General features: G+C 39.7%; 2 protein-coding genes across 2 annotated transcripts; both read right to left on the reverse strand.

Moving 5' to 3' along the window:
- Positions 1-6,899: 6,899 nt before the first annotated feature.
- On the reverse strand, positions 6,900-11,798 carry nrros (negative regulator of reactive oxygen species). Its single transcript, XM_008438377.2, has 3 exons — positions 11,661-11,798; positions 10,212-10,326; positions 6,900-8,936 (listed from the first exon to the last, which is right to left on the reverse strand). The coding sequence occupies exons 2-3, from the start codon at positions 10,311-10,313 to the stop codon at positions 6,981-6,983; spliced, it is 2,058 nt and encodes a 685-aa protein (XP_008436599.1). The 5' UTR covers positions 10,314-10,326; positions 11,661-11,798; the 3' UTR covers positions 6,900-6,980.
- Positions 11,799-17,641: 5,843 nt separating this feature from the next.
- fbxo45 (F-box protein 45) lies at positions 17,642-21,421 on the reverse strand. Its single transcript, XM_008438378.3, has 3 exons — positions 20,896-21,421; positions 19,709-20,065; positions 17,642-18,416 (listed from the first exon to the last, which is right to left on the reverse strand). The coding sequence occupies exons 1-3, from the start codon at positions 21,220-21,222 to the stop codon at positions 18,231-18,233; spliced, it is 870 nt and encodes a 289-aa protein (XP_008436600.1). The 5' UTR covers positions 21,223-21,421; the 3' UTR covers positions 17,642-18,230.
- Between the last annotated feature and the right edge of the window lie 576 nt (positions 21,422-21,997).

Genomic DNA, 21,997 nt, shown 5'->3' on the forward strand with positions numbered 1-21,997 from the left:
CCCAATTACGAAAGCGTGTGTCCAACTATTAGGAGCAGAAGTTTTTCTCCACCAGCGGCGTAAAAGTACCTTCTATTTTTAAATGCCAACTAGTTGACGAATCACCAAAAAAATAAAAAAGATTTTAGATGATAACTAAATACAGAATCTTACTCCTACATTACAAGGAACATTTAACTCCTGTGGCTGGAATTTATTGATCATCATGGAAAAAAAAGTTAAAAATAAAGAAAAATGTTTTCTTATATGTTTAACTGAACTTAGTGGTGCTGTTAAGTACTGACATATGGTAGTTTATATCAAACATGATTGGAAAATAAGAATAAAAGAAACAGAAAAATTTATATAACATATAATTAAAATGTATGGCATAATAGTTCTATGTTTGAAAAGGGATATGGGCAAATATCCGTATGTTATATTGTACCCCAGCATCTCAAAACCAAAACTGTCTTTGCCTCATCGGGTTGAAGTATCTGACAGTAACTGTTGAGCATTATGCTTAAAAATTCAACAGTGTTGAATTATGCCATCCTCAACTAAATCGGTTAAATAATTGTTCTTTTCTACTGGGTGATGTTTCTACATTTCTGTATTTCTACACCGCTTTAATTCTAACTACAATAATTGACAACTAGTGTGTTTAAAAAAAACAAAAACTAGTTCGAACTTTTATCCTGTTTTATTTTTATTTATTTATTTTTAAGTAATCTTAAATCTCAAAGTTTTGTCAGATTTTTATTTTAGCGTTCTGAGCTTGTTGAAGAATTACCTCATGGCCATGCCCTTTATAATGAAACATTCGTCATCTTTATCATTCCATAAACCAGTGCACTGGACAGGAAGCCATTTTGAAAGCTTCACAAGATGTTCGTGCCACACAACATTTTCCATTTGAGGTTCCTCATCTGAATTTCAGAGGAAAATCGAAAGTTTTAAAAAGTTTTTTTTTTTTTAAACCCAACATGCACCCCCTTACATATTCAAGTGTGTGATAGATTGAGCAGATCTGTTGTTCTTTTATAGAATATTACAATTTCCCCTTGAATTATCTTGCTTTTGATACGACAAAGGTGTCAAAACCATGGAAAAAGCGGCCAAACGGCCTTTGGCAGAGGCAGCTTGGTGTGTTGTTGGGGGAGCTTCTCCTTCAGTGACGAACAGCTTGGTATCACTGAAGGAGATCTCAATGAACAGAGATGTCAGGATGAGATTCTGCTCCCGGTGGTAAACCCATATCTCTACTCTTTGGGACCAAACTCTAACCTCACATGGTGGCTGTTTATCAGAGACTACATTCGGAATTGGGTAGTAGAGGTCTGTTTGGATAGTTAAATAAATAAATAAAATAAAAAGCACCCAACCAAAAATAAATAACCAAACACATTTTCTTTTTTGTTTTTTGTGCTATATTTAATTTGGTTGTCTCCTGTTGTATGATCAAATTGTTGCAAACATTCAAAATAGATTCTTGAACTGGACATGTGCAAGTTTAAGTTTCCGCTTATTTATTTTTGATAGTCGCAGTTTTTGTTTTTTTGTGCGATTGGTTTTCTTTGACATCCTGGTGAAGCTCGACGTTCACTGCAAAGGGCCTGTCATAAGAGCAGAAGGGTAAAGAGGAAGTGAGTTTTGCAAACTGCCTGTTGACTAATAAGCTGCCTGTACATCTCTTTATACACGGGAGAATAATTTCATTATCCAGAACGTAGCTATTAGTGAAACCTAAGAGCTAGCCTCTTGTTAAATAAAGAGTTTTTCATTTATGTTTAACCCGAGACAATAACATGTCAAACCAACCTGCCACCACAGTGCTGACTGAGAGTTTAAATACTTCACGCCGTTATTAGTCCGTACCGGACCACATCGCTAACTGTTGCTTATCATTTCATGCTCCCAAAATGAGAGTTTTCACAGGTTTTGTCCATCGTGGAGAGGTAAAACGCAGTCAGCTCGCACAGATAGTCAGATGAGCGGTAGCATGCCTGAGAAAAAGCACTTCCTCTTTCAGCAGTCCTTATTTTCTTTCATATTTTGATGGCTGCCACAACAAATGTGCTATTTCGGCGATGTATCTGCAGCCCGCTTGAGGAAGACTTTCAAGTCACAGTAGCAGAGAATGCAGATACCAAAAAAAAGCGTTCATGTGCAATCAACTCCCTATCTGGTGACAAGTTGAAACTACTGAAAAACATTCTGCAGGAAAGTTAACAGTGGAGATGGGGTGATAAACAGAAGCACAATGATAAGCATCTGCTTATTTAAGATGTTTTGTGCAGGAAGCTGAAAGTACAAGGACACCAAGAAAAAAAATGTCACTGAGTACGGCTTATTTTCTTTTTAAGTATTGAGTTACATAGTTGCTAGGTGATTTGGCCTCAGTAACCATTTAGTCTACCACCCTGCTCAAAAATGGAGAGTGATGGGCTGCATTACTAACATTTCCTGCTCCTCTGATGCTCAGTATCCCTAATTTAGCTCATTCTGCAGATACGAATGGCTCTAACCCTTGACTCAAACGTACGTAGGCTTATCTAAAGGGACTTGCATAATACGGAACACAAACAGAGTACACTTGATCCACTGACATCTTCCTACTCTCTTTATTAGATGGACATTCGTTTTAGCATAGTATCTCGGCACTACAAATCATACCACCTTGCGATTTGGGAGAAAATGTGTTTGGAACTCTTGATTTTTGAAGGAAGGCAGGAATTGTAGCAAATGTTGCTCATGGTCCCCCAAGCTGCTAAATGGAGAGCATTGCATGACAAAAATATTGTCATCTGCACACTCGTTCTTAAGGATTTTTAAAGTTCCCAGTGGGAGAAAGTGACCAGCCATCCCATAAAGTTTAATTTCTAACTCATGTTTTTAAAAAATCTTAAAATACAATATGTCTGCCTTGTTCATGAAAGTAGCGATAGCTTCAGTAGTGAATTTCTGTTAGCACTTCTATTAGTTTGTCTCTCATCTAATGTTGGTGCTAGCTCGTTTTCAGCTAATAGCAGCTGGTAATGTGTGAGCTCCATGCTACTTTCCACTTGCAAGTACGTCATAGCTAACCTGATTTTCATAATGATTAAATCTCAGAATTTATGTTTATCCACGATAAGCCAACAATGCCAAGCAACAGAATATCTGTGCTAACACGATTATTAGCATGCTAATAATTCTCACCCAAACTGCAGTCTGAGCTGTTTCATTGACTAGTTAATTAAATATTAAGATGAATTCAAATCTATCTTTAGTATGGGAACTTCAACCTCCAATCAATCAGAAATCAATGCTTTGTGGTATACTTAAAAAACTGTCACTGTTAAGGTGCATTTCTTGATTTGCTCTCTATGAGGAAGTTGGTCATCGACAGAATACCTCAGAGTATTGTCAACATGTAGCTGTGTTCAGAATGACCAGTTGCAAATGGTGTGGGAAAATCGTCATTCGCTCTTGATTCGGGTGCAGCTTTTACTTAGAGTGAAATTGTTAAAAGTGAAATAAGGGAGTGAGAAATGGTGAAACAGCGTGAGTATCATTCTACAACAGTGATGTACCATCTCATAACAGATAACGGTGAGAGCTAGCAACCCTTTACTGTAGGGTCACCATAGATGAAAACAAATCGTTACTTGTTTACTTGTGTGTATGAGTTGGTATCAGTAGAGTTGGTCTGTACATAAAGTTAGAAAATAAACAATTTAAAATCCCCATTAGCCATTAAGTTGTGTGATCGCTAATGAGCCACATAGCCAACAAACAAACATTTTGTTTGTTTGTTTTTTTGCTATTTGACCACGTTTTTCTCAGGAAGTTGCTGTATGGGCAGTCAATAGCCACCAAGATTTAATTTTGCCCAACAATAAACATTATGTTGCAAGCTTTAATATGAGTAGAATGTAAGCAGAACAACATTCGAGTGGGAAAAGGATGTATAACAGGTGAATTAGACCAACTGAATACGTTGTTCATTAGATCCAAATGTGCAAACAACAAAACCTAGAAAAGTCAGTAAAAACCAGGCTCTTGTTGGACGCTGTGCTTCCTACAGAGAGTCTGTTCCCTCGACTATTGGAAAAACAATTGGTTGCTATAGGCGATTTTGCCCAATGGCTAATGTTTGTCTGTGGCATATGCAATGTGCCAGCTGGTTGAAACTTACCTAAATTTGCATGTCGTAAGAAGGGCCATGGACCTTTTACCAGCCATAAAACACTTTTTCTCTTGCTCAACATTTGGAAGCATTGCCGACATGGACTGAATGGCTTTGTTTTCTTCCTCTGTTGCCATAGCCACACTACAACCCTGTATAGGGAGACTACAATTCCAAACCAGCAAAGAAAACCAGTATCATCATGTTTGCTGATTGGTCCGGTTGAATTTCATCTGGAGAAATACCGTACAGAGCACTGAAGAGAGATGAAAATTGAACGGAGTAGGAAGAATCCTGCGAGAGGAATCTGGAGTAGCTATGCCTCAGAGCCTATGGAGAAGAATATGCTAACTGTATACAAAATGTCACAGCTGAGATTTAAACTTTAAACTTTCTACCCACAAGAAGTTGAATTTTTGCTCAAGGAATTTATCCAAAGTATCATGGTCAATCAAATCAGACATCACAATCTAAACCAGCAAAGAAAATGTTTTGCCTCACTGAGAGTTCACATCCCATCCAGATCGATATTTGTAAGCAAATATGGCTTTTATAACCAAAATTCGTGCGTATGGGTGACTGAGAGCGCAGATATATATGTGACAGAGCAGAGGGAATTTTTGATATTAGCAAGAAGTCACGTCAGGTAGTGACACAAATGGACACAGAAGATAATGTGGGCTGACATAGTGAGGTGACCTACTCGTGGAGGTTGGTTTCATTTCAGACGCAGCTGCAGTGCAGAGCTGAGATGTTCGTTGCTACCGCAGCAACCCATATTGGTTGGCTGGTTGTGACTAGACCCACAAATCTGATCCTTAGCAAAACAACAAACAAACAAAGCTGCCTGTTAAAAAGAAGCTTAAGTCAGAAGGGTTAGACAAGGGTTAGTGCAACAGGACTATCCATAATACTCCATAATACTATTTTGATTGCACCCCACCACTCCACCCGGATTGTCTTCCTGTAACATCCTGTTTCTAAAAACGCCCGGACATCCTCAGAGGTTCTTCATCCGCAGATTGACCATCCAAAGCTGTTCCGATCCCTGTGGCTGGTATTTGTTTAAGTCCGACTTCTTCTGATATGACATGTCCACTTGGTACATTTGAAGGTTTGCAGCTCATACGTGCAAAATTGCTGCCTGAAGACATATAATTCATCCATTTCACACCAAATTTCACTTCCCTAAACTTATTGGCATTCATCTGTCAGAAACTGTTGCGGCACACATGCAAAGCAGTACGCACGCAAATACCATTTACAGTCAGCCACGCGTATACTTGTGGTGTATATTTGGTAACCCATCTTAGTTTGTTCCACATAACCACAGATGGGCTATTTAACAAAAAAAAATCTCGAACATAGATATGTATTTCCAGCCTGATGTCTTGTGTGCGTAACTTCCTGTGCGTGTCGTATCCTCATTATAGATTATGAAATCAGTAACTCGTGTTCAGTGCAGTGTTTATTGCCCGTTTAACTTTTTTAATAAAGTTGTTTTCCGTAGTCGACTAATCAGATGGAAAGACTAATTTCCCACAATCTAAAGAAGCAGCAAAGGACCTTCCTTAAATGACTCTGATTGCCCGTCTTGTCGTCGTTTTGCCATTTCGTTCAACCAGAATCAAGTCTTTACCTCTGCGCATTGACTACTTGCAACCTAGCATCTTCACTTTTCTCAACTCCAAAACCTCGATGTGTTGTAGTATTTCAGTTTCACAGTAACCTTACACTCTTCTTAAGACATCAATATGATGATCATCTGTGCACGGCCACACTGTTTCCATAAATGACCAACACCTAAACCAAAGACCTCAAGCCATGAGTTTATTTCTCACTCTTATCAGCTTGTGCCCTCTGTTGACAATATTGCATCACCTGCTTTTGACCCAGTTTTCACTCGTGCATATTTTTTCTTTTCTCTTCTTCAACACGTTTTAAAGCGAGATAAAAGCTGAAATCACGTTTTGGTTTTTTTACTGACTCATAATGCGTAAGGCAAAAGCAGTGTCAAAACTAATGAAGTTTTTGAGACTCGGAGAATGTTTCACTCTGGTTTCTCTTTTTATGTTCCAACCACCATGACCCTGAGCATCACCACAGTGGTATTTTGGTTACCTTCTGGTTTGACTCCGGCACTTAATACAACTGCACACTTATCTACCAGCCTCCCCGCTACTACACAACAACACAAATCGCACGCACAGGAGTGTGAATGCTCCGCTGCTTCCTTCTGTGCAGGATAATGTTGAGCTGTTGTTGCACAGCCACAGATGATCGTATTTTCATCGCTTTGTGAATAAAATATTGCGTCGACACAGATCGTGCAGCACGTTTTATTGAAAAGACTGAGCCGAGGTGATCCAGAGTGACTCCTCGCACGCATCAGTGCGCTGGAATCGCATGTTGATGAAGCGTCTTCGTCTCACTGATGGGAAGAAAGCCCCAAACCCCTCCTCTCTTGAGATACAGAACTGGGCAGTTGCTGCACATCTTAGCAAAACAGGAAATTTCATGTTTCCTCTGCTGCTTATAGCTACAGCTTGCATCACTCTACTTCTGCATATCTTCACACACACACGCGCACACACCCACATACTGACAAACCGAGACCCACAAAAACACAGCCACAGTTTTACATGACGGTATTAGGATTCGGGCTGGTTTTTAACCACAGTTCAAGGAGCAATACAAGGCAATAGGACACAGTAAAATGCACCTTTGTTGATGCGGTTATCACTGCAGATAGCTTTTGAAGTGTATTTTATTTTATTTTCAACATCTAGACAATGTACAAAATGCATTCACATTTGGTGTTTATAAAGTATCAGTAGGATGTGGGCTTCAAATACTTCTTTTTGATCGATGTTTGTAGGAGTTTGGGCTTGTAGGTGAGGAACGTAACAATAGAGATTCCAGTCAAAAAAAGACAAATGGGCACAAGAAGCAGAATGTACCACAGGATTGACTCCCCTGCCTCTAAACAATAAAATCTTTCTGAGTCCTGCACTCTGTGGGTCATTTGTAGGATATCGTGGCATTCAATATCTGACATTGCAACCATATTAATTGTCTTTGCGCTTTCAAATATCCTAAACCACTCTGTTTGGCAGCAGTTGAATGCATTTCCACTGAGGAAAATAGTCTGAAGTTTTGAGGCTAGTGTATGAGCTTCACCAGAAGGGATGGTGGACAGTCTGTTGCCCCTCACGTCCAGGACTTTCAGGTCAATATCGTAAAGTGATTTGGGAAGACTGTAAAGAGAGTTCCTTGACAGATTAAGTGACTTCAGACTTTGAAAGTGGGACAAGTCAATGTCTCGTGTTTGAGTGTTTCCTAAGCCCAGATGTTGCAACGTCCTGCTTAAACATTGTAATGAATCTTGGACATCAATCCCAGGATTGTCAGACAGTTCTAGGTGGGTTAGCGACAACCCTGTGAATGCAGATTTTGGGACAGCTTCAAGGTTGCAACCTCTAAGGTGAAGCTGCCTAAGGGAGTCAATGTTGTTCCATTGCAAGCATTCTGTAATGCTGCTGGTGTTGATCTTTGTTTCATCGGGTAGGCAAATGCCAATGTTGTTATAGCTCAAGTCCACAGAGTGGATTCTTGGCAATGAAGAAAATAATCCAAAAGGTAGCTCCTTCAGATCGTTCCGACTCAGGTTAACATAAGTCAAATTGCCCAGCATGCTAAGCGACCCATCATTCGCCGAAACCTGGCTCAGTTTGTTGTTGCTAATATCCAGTTCGTACAAGTTGCTGGAGAACTGTTCTGTTGAGAAATTGAGTGTTTCCAGGCAGTTCGTGGCCATCCGGAGTCTTGACAGGGTGGGCATTTTCTGAATAAACCCATCGGGGAAATAATCCACTCGGTTTCTTCTCAAATCTAACGTGTCCAGAGAAGAAACATCACCGTGAAGGTCATCATCCCACAACTGAGCAGTCACATTTTTTATGTGCTTTTTTAGGTTATAGAACTCAACACTCGTGGTTGCGTTCTGGAGTGTGCTATTATCCGCTAAATGTTCATAGAACCTGAGAATATTGTGCGAGAGATAAAGGTTCTGCAATTTACTGCGTGTTGGCAAAAAAGGAAAAAAGAAGAGCCTGTTATTTGACAGATCAAGCGTCTCCAGCTGGAAAGTGTCGTTGAGATCCTGCCTTGAGATAAACCACTCGATGAAGTTGTAGCTGGCATTGAGGACGACCAATTGAGTCATGTGGAAGTCAGTCAGACAAGGCAGATAGTTGAAGGCCAAGTTGAGCCTCTGAAGCTTTGGGTTGCTCCCGAAGGCGCTGTCAATTTCAAACATTATGTTTCTTTGGAGATCAAGGTCTTTGAGGTTATGAAGATCCCTGAACGAGGTCTCATCCAATCTCTGCAAGAGGTTTCCAGAAAGATTGAGGTACTCCAGGGATGATAAGTTTTGAAGTAGAGTGGAAGCCATTTCATCGGTAAGCTTATTCTCAGAAAGATCTAGAAATCTCAGACTAGGTAGCGTTCTTAATGCAAGGCTGGTTTCCTCAAAGCCAATGTTTATATTGTTATTTGCTAGGTTTAGGTTCTCTAACAATTGTGAATCTGGAAAAACATTTGATTGTACTTCCTCCAGACCATTGCAAGCTAAAGTTATGGTGATTAGTGATGGGTAGCGAAGAAAAGAGACATTATGTAGTGTTTTAATTTGATTGTAGTTGAGCTGCAGCTCTTCTAAGTTCCCGGGCAGTCTTTCTGGTACAGATGAGAGTTTGCCATTGTTGCACAGCGCTGCCTTTTGTACCTGTAGAGAAACAAAAGCACGCAGGTTTCAGTTTTTGCATTGTGTTGTTGGTCGTGAAGAAGAATGAATTCATCGTTCCAAAAAGTCATAAAAATCTGGTTTTATTTGAAGTGTCGACCAAAACTTTAGAAAAATAAATATTTCCACATAACTAAAGACCAGCGCTGTGGGCTGTAGCATCGGGTTAAGTGCGAGGTTAAAGATCATCACGTCAAAGCTCTTTTAGTTAGATTTTTAGATTACTTTCAACAGCACATCACATTGATATAATCATCCACATGGTAGCACGCTATGTTGGCATTACTACTGCTATATTAGCTATATATATATACTGCGATATATATATATATATATATATATATATATATATATATATATATTCCTGCTAGATTATAGTTTTAGATTGCTGATTTGACCTCGTCCTACTAAGATGACAACGAAACCCCACTTTTACAAAGCCAACCTCTTGTTTTCTCTCTTTTCAGGAGTTTGTTTTCAGCCCATCATCTGAGCAGCACGGGTTTTTTCATGTGCATGAGAACTATTTTGCGATTGGTTCGAAAATTTCAAATGACTGAGGCTAATACAAAAAATAAAAAAAATAAAAAATCTCAACATTCCTCTTACCACTCAGTCAAAAACGTTCTGCAAACTATGTACCGGCCTTTTCTAGGGTAGGTATGTAAAATAGGTTGATACATTAGGTAAGTAGTGATAGTAATTTTCAGCTTTATGCCCTGTGTGTTGAGCGTAAAATAAAAAAATAACAAATAAGTTATAAGACAATAACTCAAAAAACTATTTTTAGTATATTTTACTCAGTTTTAATCAGTTTTCGATGCAAATATTTAATAATGTTTACTTAGTCTGGTTGTATTGGGAAATCTGTCACGAATTTACAGATTTCCTCAGCACTATTTTATGGGGTCATATTTCTGGTCTAAACAATTGTATTTGCGCAGTAGTATTTTATTATCTTTTCTAACAATCACTTTTTGCTCTTAATTAGTTTTTTGGGGGGGTATTTTTATGAGCATGTATGTATTACTTTATAGATTTGACATCTTCTCAATAGCTAGGAAGAACTTTAATTTGTTGTTTGTTTTTTTTAAGTAAGTTCATAAATAATCCTAAGGAAGTAAAATAATGTTTTGCAGAGCCAGCGCCTTTTTGACGCAGCCTGTTCTAAGCTCCTTTCCGTGTTGTTTTATTTTTGTCTTTGTGTATTTCACACTTTTTACTATTGTTAATCTCAATGAAAGTGATGCATCTTACCAGCTTGCAGGGACTGTATTGTGGATGGCTTGAGACGGGTGTCAGGATTCTCCACATGACCAACAAGCAAAATAGGACGGGAGTAAGACCTTGGTCTGGCATTTTATCATTCTCACTGTTAAAAAAAACAAAGAAAGAAGACAAAAAAACAAAAAAGTTGTCACTTCTCAGTTTCATTTCTGTTTACCATAACAAAACAAAAAAAACTCATGTGCCATGAAAGATAGCTGAAATTACTCAATGGTGACTTCTTTAACCGTGCACTTACTCAAGGAGAAAAAGAAATGAAAGCAAAAATAATTAAATATCTGCTTGACGTTAAGCTGATTTAAAAGTAAGGCTCTTTCTTTCGCAATTGCCAAAGCAAGATTTCAGTTTCTGACTCAAAATAAGAAAAAGATTGTCATACTGCAAGCGAAGTAATGCATTTTCTATTACATAAATTACGTAAGGTTGTGTTTTGCCATTTTAATAATTTTCCAAATCCTTAATTGTCACACTATGCTAAATTGTTGTCACTAAAAGTGCATGACTAAAATATCTGGTCCATAATTTATTTTATTTTTTTCCCAGTGGTTAGAAATCCTAAAAACTGAGATGTACGCTGCATGTAACTTCTTTCCATTAATCTACATGCTCATGACAGTCTAACATATTTCACAGATTTAGAATTTTTGGAATTTAGATCCTATACCAGTGAGCAGAAAGTGGCATATATATATATATATATATATATATATATATATATATATATATATATATATATATATTTTTTTTTTTTTTTTTTTTCATGAGAACGGAAGCTTTGGTCAAAATTTCCCAAATTTCTTCTCAAACCACTGTCATGCGTTTGAAATAGGGAGGTTTTGTGTTCCCCTTTTTGCCGGCACGCACTGTTAATCGATGCACTTTTAATACTGACTATTTTTGTTTGTTTGTTTGTTTGTTTGTTTGTTTTTACATGGAAATGCCATGTCGACGACAAATCTTTTAATGTCAACTTTTTTTTTTTTTTTTTTTTACTATACTTTTGTTGCCGGGTTTATCGGCGATCTTCAGGATTCACGGCGCCTGCACCGCTGCGCGCCGCTTTGTCGCACATGACTACTGTTCTGAGAACAAACTTGCTTAAAAGATAACACACAACCGGCTCGAGATAAAAAAAAATCATCGGGTGGATAAAAATGTATATATATTTTAAAAAAATGCCGTACAGTACAATTTGAAATCATGCAACCCTGCATATAAATTCCTTATATTATTGTGAGTTAACGCTTAAAAGGCTTTAACCAACTGACACAAGAAGTGCAGGCAATATCTGTTTTCAGAGCACATCATTCCCCATATCTTGCTCAAAGATTGTAAATATCAAACATTCAGCATCTGCTTGTTTAGCCGTGTCTCTTAGCATACTGAGGTGGTTGAACGGAGCTTAGTGCATTTACTTACACTGGTGGTTAGATGCGGATTTCCCAAGCCACTGACGGTTGATCCCCTGACCATATCGCTGAGTGACTTGCTGTTGTAGGAAGATCTCTCTCGTGTGTGTGTGTGACTTTCAGCTGCAGAGCTCCTCTCTTACTGAAGCGCTAGTGCCCCCCCAACCCCTCCCTTTTTTTTTTTTTATTTGTTACTCTTCACGGAAGCAGGCAGGCAACGGAAACCGAGTCACATGGACAAGTTGCAAACACACTGAGGTTCTCAAGACCCGAGCCACAGGAAGGCGAGCGCAGGCTCAACAGCTAACGAGCAGGACCGTGTGCGTGTTCATGTTCTTTTTCTTTCTTTCTCTCTTCCTTTCTTTCTTTCTTTCTTCCTTCTTTTTTTGCTCTTTGCAACATCACACACACAAGTTGTGTTGTGACAAGAAAGACGACTAGTACCAGCAGCATGAGTGCCACCACAAAAACCCAACGAGAACACACCCTTCACACCCTCCGCTCATTCGGATCAGTCAAGCTACTAGAAAGGAAACCACTCAACACACACACACACACCCTTCCTGCCTGCTTTTCGGCCTCTCGCAGAAGCTGAGGCACATCTGCATAAAGGCAGGTTTACTAAAGTTACACTGAAGGATCGCAGTGGTTCTGGGACCAGGAAATGCAACAAAACTGACAGAGTGGGGGGTCATTAATGCTCTACACGGCCGCTAATAAATCTACAAAATGGCTACTTTCAGCAACCACAAAGTTCCACAAACTGTTCCGGTCTTCTTGTTGAAAATCGGCAGGAGCTTAACCAACTCGATTAAGTTGCTCCGGCAGGGTTGCTGCTTTCAAATCTAATGGGTGCAAGAATAGGGAATTGGGAATCAGGAAGTGCCGTTTATGTCCTTGGAGGGTTCATTTGTTAGTAATTCCTTCCTGTTTTCGTACAGGATATCTCAGGCTCTCGGTTCTGACTGGCTTAAAATTAGGTGGCATGTGCATTACAGAATGTGCATATTGACTCAGCTGCCTGGCTCTTTGTGAGACGACTAAGAGACAACTTAGAATGGGCATTGACAAAAACGTGCCGCCAACTTATTTTTATTGTTTTTTGCACAAAGGCAAACTTGTCTCGCGAGAAATAATGGAAGCAAGGAAAACTTGAGTCCATCAGATGACATAGAAGTCTTCTGAGATTGTGGTTCGGCGTGGCATCACGATCTGTCACGAATTACCGTCAAAACCAGCTGCGACAGGAGGTGCACATACACTCAGCTCGTATTAGATTTCTATTTTTCATCCTGCATTTGAATCATTCTACTTCCAGGGTGAAAGGAACATTACGCAAACGACTTAATCTTAAGAACAAGCACTGGATTTTACAGCGGCTCAAAATCAAGCATACACCCCCCCGGATATCTGTTTTGGAAACCATTACTAGGTTCCAGAGAAACAACTTGCTTTCATCAGAAAGCAATAAGGCTCCGGTATAAAAATGTCTCAATATTTGACCACTCTTCTTTTCAAAACTGGCAGAGGAAGCTTAAAATGGGGGTGTTTTTAACGGCAAGAGTGTAGCTTTCAACTACAGCTCACGGACAGGTTTAGGTCAGTAGTTTGGATAGGATGTTTGGGTTCATCGTCAGGTTGGAACCCCCAACAGTGTCCAGGTTTTACCCGTCGGACCTAGGCTACCATTTTCACATGAAAGATGAGAATGATCAGGAATCGAGGAATCATTAAAGCTCAAAAGTTGAATCAAAAATCGCTGGAAGAGAGTGGAGTCGCTTTTAAATAATTGTGGGTTACAACGGTGCAGACAAAGAAAAAAAGGTCTGCTTCAAAATTGTGCATCCGTTTCCTGCTTTAGTTATATATATATACACCTTACAATCTGCCAATTCTGGAAACAAGATGGTCTGTGCCTCACCAGGAAAAAAAAATCCATGTTTTTTGCACGACAGAAATCAAACCCTCCTTTTGAACAGTTTTTAGCTGGTTTCCACAAGGTGCTCTCACAGTTTATCTTTGCTGATGAGCTTCAAGTCTTTGAGGTTGTAGGGCCCCCCTTTGCAATCGACCTCATCTTTAGAGATTCAAGTTGGCACTCTGACTGGGTCACCACAAAACATCACTACTCCTTCCTTTTCAGAAGAAACATTCTGGTAAAGTGAGCGTAAAGTGAGCTAGGGGTTTGAGTAATCTTGGCCGTCACTTTAACAGAAGGATGTGTTTTGATGATGGTCTGTTTGGCCATTCGGCGGAGAGTTATGTTTATCACAGGGTGTCGTAGGTCAACAAGATGGTTTCACTTGTGTGATGTGGCTCAATCCTAGTGACTTCTATGGTGTAGCTCTCTGGCCTTTGTTCTGAGTTGAGGTCTGAGTAGGACTTTCAGGTATTGCACCTAATATTTTGCACAAAAGCAGCAGCCATACAGCAGCTGTTCTCAGGCTTAATTTATGGCATTTTATTTGAAATCGGTTGAAAATAGAGTTTGTCCACCAAGCCACCGTGATCTCTGAGAGACTCTGTCGTATAAATGTTTGGCATTGTCTGCAACTCATCGTTACAATTAGACTTTGACGAAAGTTGTAGCCTCTACCAAGAACAGCTTGTAGAAGATTGGCTTATGTAGTGTAGATGTCATCACGTTTGCTTCACACGCCAAAGGTCTCTGGTTCAAAATAAGACAGAAACAGCAAGTAGTGAGCGAGTAAGTAAGTGTTAGCACTCCAGCCAATTCAGGTCTTTTGGTTCTGGCCCACTCTGTATTCCCACAACCAGAACTAAACATGGAGAAGCAGCATTCAGCTTCTATGCACCATAAATCTTGAACAAGCTTCTAAATATCTGCAAAATAACTGGAACACATTGTTCCTTTAAATCCAGACTAAAACATCCACCTGTTTAGAGTTGCTTTTGAACCATAATGCATGAAACATTTTGATGTGTAATGATGGCACTTAGCAAAATGTAACGCTTTCTCAGTTCTATGACTTCGTATTTTTGTTTTTATGTGAATCACTTTGAACTGCCTTGTTGCTGAAATATGCTATACAGCTTAACTGGTTGGTTGGTTGGTTGGTTTATAAGTAAGTAGTGTGAGAGGAAATGTGAATAGTCTCATAAATGAGGTGATGAGTACACAGATCCTAAAAAAGAGAAGCATGTGTGGGGGGGATTACTTCCATCCAGTGGAAAGAGTCATGTTGCTCTTTTAGATGTCACTCACCCACCTGTCTGGTACCTCTACAACCAGACTTCTGGTTCAGCAGGACTTGTTGATGCCTCTCAAGACATTCACCCAATACAACTTACTTTAGCCACTTTTTTGATGCAAGATGTCACTACTTCAAGAAGGGTGAATACATTATTTTAGTTGAATAGAACTAGCGCCTCTATAAAATGACATAACTGCAAGAGAATTTGACAGCTATACTATCAAATAGCAAATTCTACCAAAAAAACTAAGGATGACTTGTTGGTTTCTCAACTGCTATGGGTTGAAGCAGTCCAGTAAGGGAGGGGTCAAGCACATTGACTCAGGATGTCACTGAAGTAGCGCTCTACTACAGCATGTGACATCCTGTGTCTCACAGCCTCCTGATTTCAGGCCTGCATACCCGTATTGCCAAGCCTGCTATCCACTGTAATCTATCAAAATCCAATCATATGGCCACATTCATTTTATTCATTGTACTTCACCAATGAATGTGAACCACAAGGTATTATAGCTACAAATAACAGAACGTGTTTGCGTCACATCCACATATGCTTGATATGCGTCCACACAGAGCCTGGGGGCTTTCTCCATGGAGCTTACATGTTTTCCCCGTGCATGTGTCGGATCTCTCAAGATATTCCAGCTTCCACCCACAGTCCAACAATATAGATGGTGGACATATATATTCACTGCTGGGTGGCAGCAAAGTCGGTATGGAAGATGGAAGAATACAGGATGATCTCATCAGTGTTTGGTCGTGTAGAGAACAATGTTCTGTGTTTCATCCTAAGACTTTTGCGACACCTTCTGGTCATATGAGGAACTGCGTGTAAATGCATTTGGTGCTTTCATAATTCCATCCACCTTAAGTGTCTGACTTTGCTGTGGCTCAAAATATTGGCCACTCAATAATCACTTACTCAATACCTTGAGTGGCTCAAAAATGAACATTTGCAGATTTTCATTTAACTTTTGAGTGACTTATTTTGAGGGGACAGCAAATTTACACTGCTTCACGAGCCACACAGTGATTCTTTACGTTGTAACAAAGTGTCATATCTTCAGTGTTGTCCCATGAAATAGTAAATAAGACATTGGAAGCCTGGAGCCACAATTAAAATAAAAAATGTAATAAAAACAAAGTAATAAAACAAGTACAAAGATTTAGCATCTTATTGAGTAACATCTATATGAGCGATGGAGAAAAAAGGGATATAATCCTTTGTGATTGTGCACAATCAGTGTTGTGAAGAGAATTGTGATTTGCTATATTAAACACAAATTAAAAAAATAATGTTGATATGAGCTAACATATCTACATTATGTTAGTTCATAAATAATTTAGCATCTGGTATCAGTGTGATTGAGGTCATCTCTCTCGTGCTTGTTCTCAGATTTCATTTTACATCAGTCAACCATAGCATAATGTTGTACATTTTACCATCAAAGAAATCATCTGTGTGTCTTTGATCATCATGGAGAAGCAATCACAAGCTAAAAGATATTCAGATTTCTTTGTAAATAGTTTTAGATTTCACAGTATGCAAACTTTCAGATCACCAAACTAATGGTAATATTAGAAAAAAGATAATCTCTGTGTCGTTTATCCATTGGGGAAAGAGGCAGGATACACCCCGGACAGATCCCCAGTCCATCACAGGGCAACACAGAGACAAATACACAAACACATTTCTAAGGGGAACTTAGAGAGACTAATTGTCATAAAATATACGTTTTTGGACTTTGGGAGAAGGTCAGGGCACCGACCGGGTAGAACATGCAAACTCTGTGCCTGACTGGGTTTGTAAAGTGGAAACTTGTCAATGACTGACCTAGCATTCTGCCTCAAATAAAGCTGAGCTGAGAATGTCGATTAGTACAGCACAGAAATCGTTCAAATGGTGGTATAAGCAGCAAATTTGGCACAGATACTCCTTCGACATTTTCAAGATGGCCACCATATCCGGTATAGAAGTAGGATTTGCTATAAGTATGTACAGACTTGCCCATAGAGCATCCAGCTTGATCAATGTCGTAGGATTCTGTGGTAAAATATGCCATTTACATGGCAGCTATCTTTGATTTCCAATGGTTCGCATAATTTTCTTTAAGAGTAATGTCCAAGGAATGTTTTCACAAGATTTGGTGCTTGTATCATGATTTGAAAGATTATTTCCACTAAAGGTTCACGATTCAACAATAAGAAGCAGACTTGGCTTGAAAAGGAATCCATGGGAGAGTTCCAAGGCTAAAACCACTGCTGACCCAAAGTAACATATTCTGTGTGGACTAACAAGATAAAAATGGAACATTGTGGAAGGTTTATTTCCTGTTAAAACCTGCGTAAAACTGATACATTTCAGAAGAATTACATTTTACTAACAATTAAGCATGTTGGTGATTGTCTGACAGTCTTTGGGGTTGGCATTTTCACTAAATAAATAATTGACCGAGATCAAAATTTGTTCAATTTAAAACATTCAAGTGTGATAACAGAAAAAAAACACAAACAGAAGATTTTATTACGGAGGATAATATGTCTAAAAAATAAACACAGAAATCTTTGTTGTTATTGTGGCACCGTGAGGACTTTATTTTCAGGCCATACAACCATACAGTGTCTATAGTACCAGAGATAAAATCACAAAATAAATAACATGTAATACTACAGTAGCACATTAAAAAGGACACATATTGTCATGACACAGGCAAAGTTTGCACCGTTTATGAAATAATTATGTCTGCAATTCATGCACTTGACAGCTGGTCGTCCGTTTTTGAATTTGATCAAAGTGTACCAACAAGTCAACGAGGATTCGGTTTCAATTCACTGCAGTCCGATTTTGGACAGAAGAGATGACTTTGGCTGACCCGCAGAGGGCCGTTTTAACTAACACACACCAAACAGTTTGCTTTAATGAGTACTCTTTCACTTAAAATGCTAAAGTATATGCCACAGTTGAGAGTAGTTCTGGCCTCATTGAAGCAGAAATGACGTCTTACATAATTGTGTAGCATTATTCGTCTGAAATATAGGGAATAAAACGATGCTCTACTGTCCTGTGATCAAAACAGTCCAGCAGCCAAACTGTAAAAGTGGAGTCGTTCCACGTCGGTACAGAAACATGTTTATGACAGTCCGTACGGTTTTCCGTTTCCACGTGGTGTGCGCGCCCTCCCGCGCGTTCTTGTTGAGCTGCGGTGAAAGAGCCAGACCTTAACTCCAAAGTCTGTTTTTCTCAGCCACATTCGAACTTCATGACAGAAAGTGGTAGCAGTCTGTTGACAAAAAAAAATGGGGCAGAGGAGGTTCTGCTCCTGTCGGAAGTTTGTGTTTAATACGAAAACGGGGTTAATGTGCGTCTAGCCGTCCAGAGGTTTTCCCAGATAAACCATTGTGACTTCAGTGTTGCCGTACACGGCGGAGACGGCCGGGAACAGGCAGACTTTTGGAAGTCCGCGGAAAGCAACGCCAAGGAACTCGAAGCCCCTCTCGAAGGCTAACGTCTTGTCGTCCATGTCTAGAATTACTCGTATTCGCTCCCCGATCTGTCAACGATAAAGAAAGAGTCACATTGCGGAGCATGAGTACACAGAAACGATTGATTTCAAAGAATGACAATTTGCAGAAAATATAAATTGAGAATAGTGATGGGATAGTGTAAAGGTATTATTTCAGTTTTTAAGTGCTTCAGTTTTTTGTTTATGGGAATCTTACAGTAAAAGTCCTTCTAATGACATATTAAGAATAGGATTGTCTGTTAAGCAGACAATTCTATGCAGACAGATAGGCGTGAGGCTAGATAGGCCTCACGCCTATCTAGCCTCACGCCTATCTGGTGAGGCTAGCTACCTCACCAGATAGCCTGACTAATTAACTGGCCACAAGCTTGTTTTAACCTACAAATAGCAGCACAAAATTTTGATTTTGTTTATCAAAATGCCACTAAAAGTGATGCGAAGGTAAAATTTATAACTGTAAGAATCAATCTTTTGCATTAATAGGATTGTTTGTTGCCTTCCAGTTTTAAATAAAAGCAATGAAATCACGTTTTGTATTTAGAAGTACATCACTGAAAACCATAAATTGTTTAAATTCAGTTCAAAAAGTGAAATACTTCAAGTGTCTATTTCTATTATATTGATGATTATGGCTTACAACTAATGAAAAATGAAAATTCAGTTCTCCAGAAAATCACATTAAGTAAAATTGGAAAAAAAAGAAGGGATTTTTAATATAGAAATGTCATCCTACTGAAAACTAGGCTCATGTACTGTGCAGTACATGCGCTCCACATCTTTTTGCATGAGGGTAAAGAATGTAAAGAATCACTGTGTGGCTCGTAAAGCAGTGTGAATTTGCTGTCCCCTCAAAATTAGTCACTCAAGCTCACTTGCATTGTTCTGTCAGTTGCCTCTTAACAGGTCATACATTTTCTATGGTAGCAATCAAGAAAAGTGATGCCATGATTATTAAAGCAGGTATTGGTACGTTTGACAGTGTGTGCAGGTGCCAAGTCCTGCTGAGAAACAAACTCAGCATCTCCATCAAGCTTCTCAGCAGAGGGAAGGACAAAGTGCTTCCTGCTAGACGTCTGCGCTCACTGTGACTTGGTGGAACGAGGACTTACTTAACAGCTCTCTGAAAATCCCTGATGCTCAATAAACTTCTTTTTTTTTTAATCACACTTTTATTCCTGCCACTTAACCTCTCCTCCTCAATTTGCTTAGAAACAGCATTATTTGAACGCTGAATTTGGGTTTTCTGTTCAATTCAAATTTTCCTACATGATTTCATTTCGGTGCAGTCGCAGTAAAACCGCGGGACGCGCTGCGCTCACCTGGTATTTGGGCGCGTTGTTGCACTGCGGGAAGTTTCCGTTGACCTCCCCGTTGTGAAGTAGGTTATTGTCGACCAAGTTCCAGCCCCAGCTCTGGTCGTCGCTGCCCAGCAGGGCCACGTAGCCCTGGCACTGCATCGCCGCCCGCTTTGTGGCGATGCCTATCACGGCCACGGTGCCCAGGGGCCCTTCCCACCAGATCTCCCAGGCATGCCGGCCTTCTGTGAAGCCGATTTTGGCCCGCGCGCCGTCCGTACTCTGGGCTATGGGGTTGCGGTGCAGGGTGAAGCCGTTCTTCTTCACGTAAACATTGCGGGAGCAGTCATGGGAGCTCAGGGCGTGTTGGAAAGCCTTAAGCTGTTGGTAGAACACATGATATCAGTCACACGGTTGGCATCTATTGTGGTTATTAGTTGCACAAAACTTTGTCTGTTAAATAAGGATTGTCATCTTGGAGGGACGTTTGGTGCCTCCATTGGTTTTTTGCCACCATCTTTGTGTTATACAGCAACAGAACAATCTACATTTTGTTGCAGCGTGGCATTTAGTTTTCAATATTAAGCCATGTAGGCCACACTTTTTCAGATTCTTATACATCCAAAGTTTTTCATCCACTTTGTGTTCAAATCCCAATAAAATACACTTAAATTAGTGGCTGCAAAGTGGCAAAAGGTGAAATGGTTTACAGAGGTATGAACTGTTTATCTAGAGATCAATGTTAGGCACATCTTCAATGAAATGCAGCAATAATAAAGGATAAAAACAATGCCTGATGTAGAATTTAATTTTTTTAAAAAGTCACACTTGTAGTAGTTCTATTGTTTGTTTTAATTTTTAAAGGAGTGAAAATCTTTAATTTAGTGACAACTTTCACATTGTTTAGTTATATAAGATCAGATGACATGATAAGATCCACAAGAGTTTGAGTGAGTACACAGAATCCTTACTTGATGAGCATGAAAACAGAAACGCATATCGTCCGTCCTGCTTAAAATATACATTAAAAACGATTGCAAACATGTACACTAAGTATATATTAGCTTTATCGTGCTAATAGATATATAACAGAAGAGAAGTGTTGCTTCTTGTCCAATAAAAACCTTCCTAGGACGGATTTTTTGAAAGGAACTCGTCATCTACCGCGTTCCCCACATTCCTATACAACAAGACCGTCTGTGGAAGCCTACCTTCCCCTTATATGTGGGCAGGTTGCACAGGATATCAGACCGCAGGGCTTCATCGCTTAGCGTCCGAGAGCTGAGGCTGCGCCACACCTCGCTGTTCTCATCCGCCAGAATGTTGTTCCAGTGCCAGCAGACCAACGAGCAACGCATCAGGTCAAACAGCTCTAGATAGGAGAAAATATGCTCCAGCACTCGGGCTGGCAACCTCCCGGCCACCCCTGCGCCTCCGCCCGCCGGTGTAGCGTAGGACAAGCCGGCGGAGCTGCAACTGGCCGCCGCCGCTGCGCCCAAGCAGGGAGAACCTCCTCCCCCAGCGGCTGCTACAGACATTGGGGTCCTTGCTCCTCAACGACGACACCGGCCGACCGAAAAGTTTCACCGTGTGCTGTGAGACGACCTCTAAAATAACCAAAACGGCGTCATTTTACCTGTAAAAGCCCCACGCAGGTCGCAGTTAAACCATGAGCACAGAGCCTGCTCTTCCCAGTTCAATGGCTGAATGAAACGATGCGTCAAGGTCCTGGAAGAGCAAGTACAATACTCACAGCCTTGTCGGAAAACTGTATTACACTTAAATGTGAAACTATGTAATTTATTACAGCCAAACATTGGCATTTGGTTGACGTGTGAGTCAACCAAATGCCAATGAAATGCAGCCCAAAATCGGTCTGTTATGTTTTTATTGATCTTTAAGGACCACATAGTTGTCAAAATAATGAGCTCACAATTTCACAATGTTTACGAAATGTGAGGCTACATTTTTAAGATATTAAATTTTTTTTTTAAACGTATGGCTTAAACTATGTCTTTCTCAATGGATGCAATAATATTTTCTGACCTGTTACGGTTGTTTTTATTGTTATTAAACGTGTCGTCAACATATGGCGTACAGTGAAAAATTAATAATTGCTTTTTTAAGTAAAAAAAAAAAAAAAATCACAAGAGATAGAGAAAGAGAGAGAGAAAAATAACTCCGAAGGGCAGAAGAAATCCGAAACGCTTCGTTGTTAACGTTGCTGCCATATTGTGAGTGGACTTTTGTGTCGAGAGACTTGCAAGACGTGTTCCCGTGATTTTTAAAAAGGTGAACTAAATGGGGATTTAA

The sequence above is a fragment of the Poecilia reticulata genome, chromosome 20, assembly GCF_904066995.2.
Source record: "Poecilia reticulata chromosome 20, P_reticulata-male-v2, whole genome shotgun sequence".
Taxonomy (NCBI): Eukaryota; Metazoa; Chordata; class Actinopteri; order Cyprinodontiformes; family Poeciliidae; genus Poecilia; species Poecilia reticulata.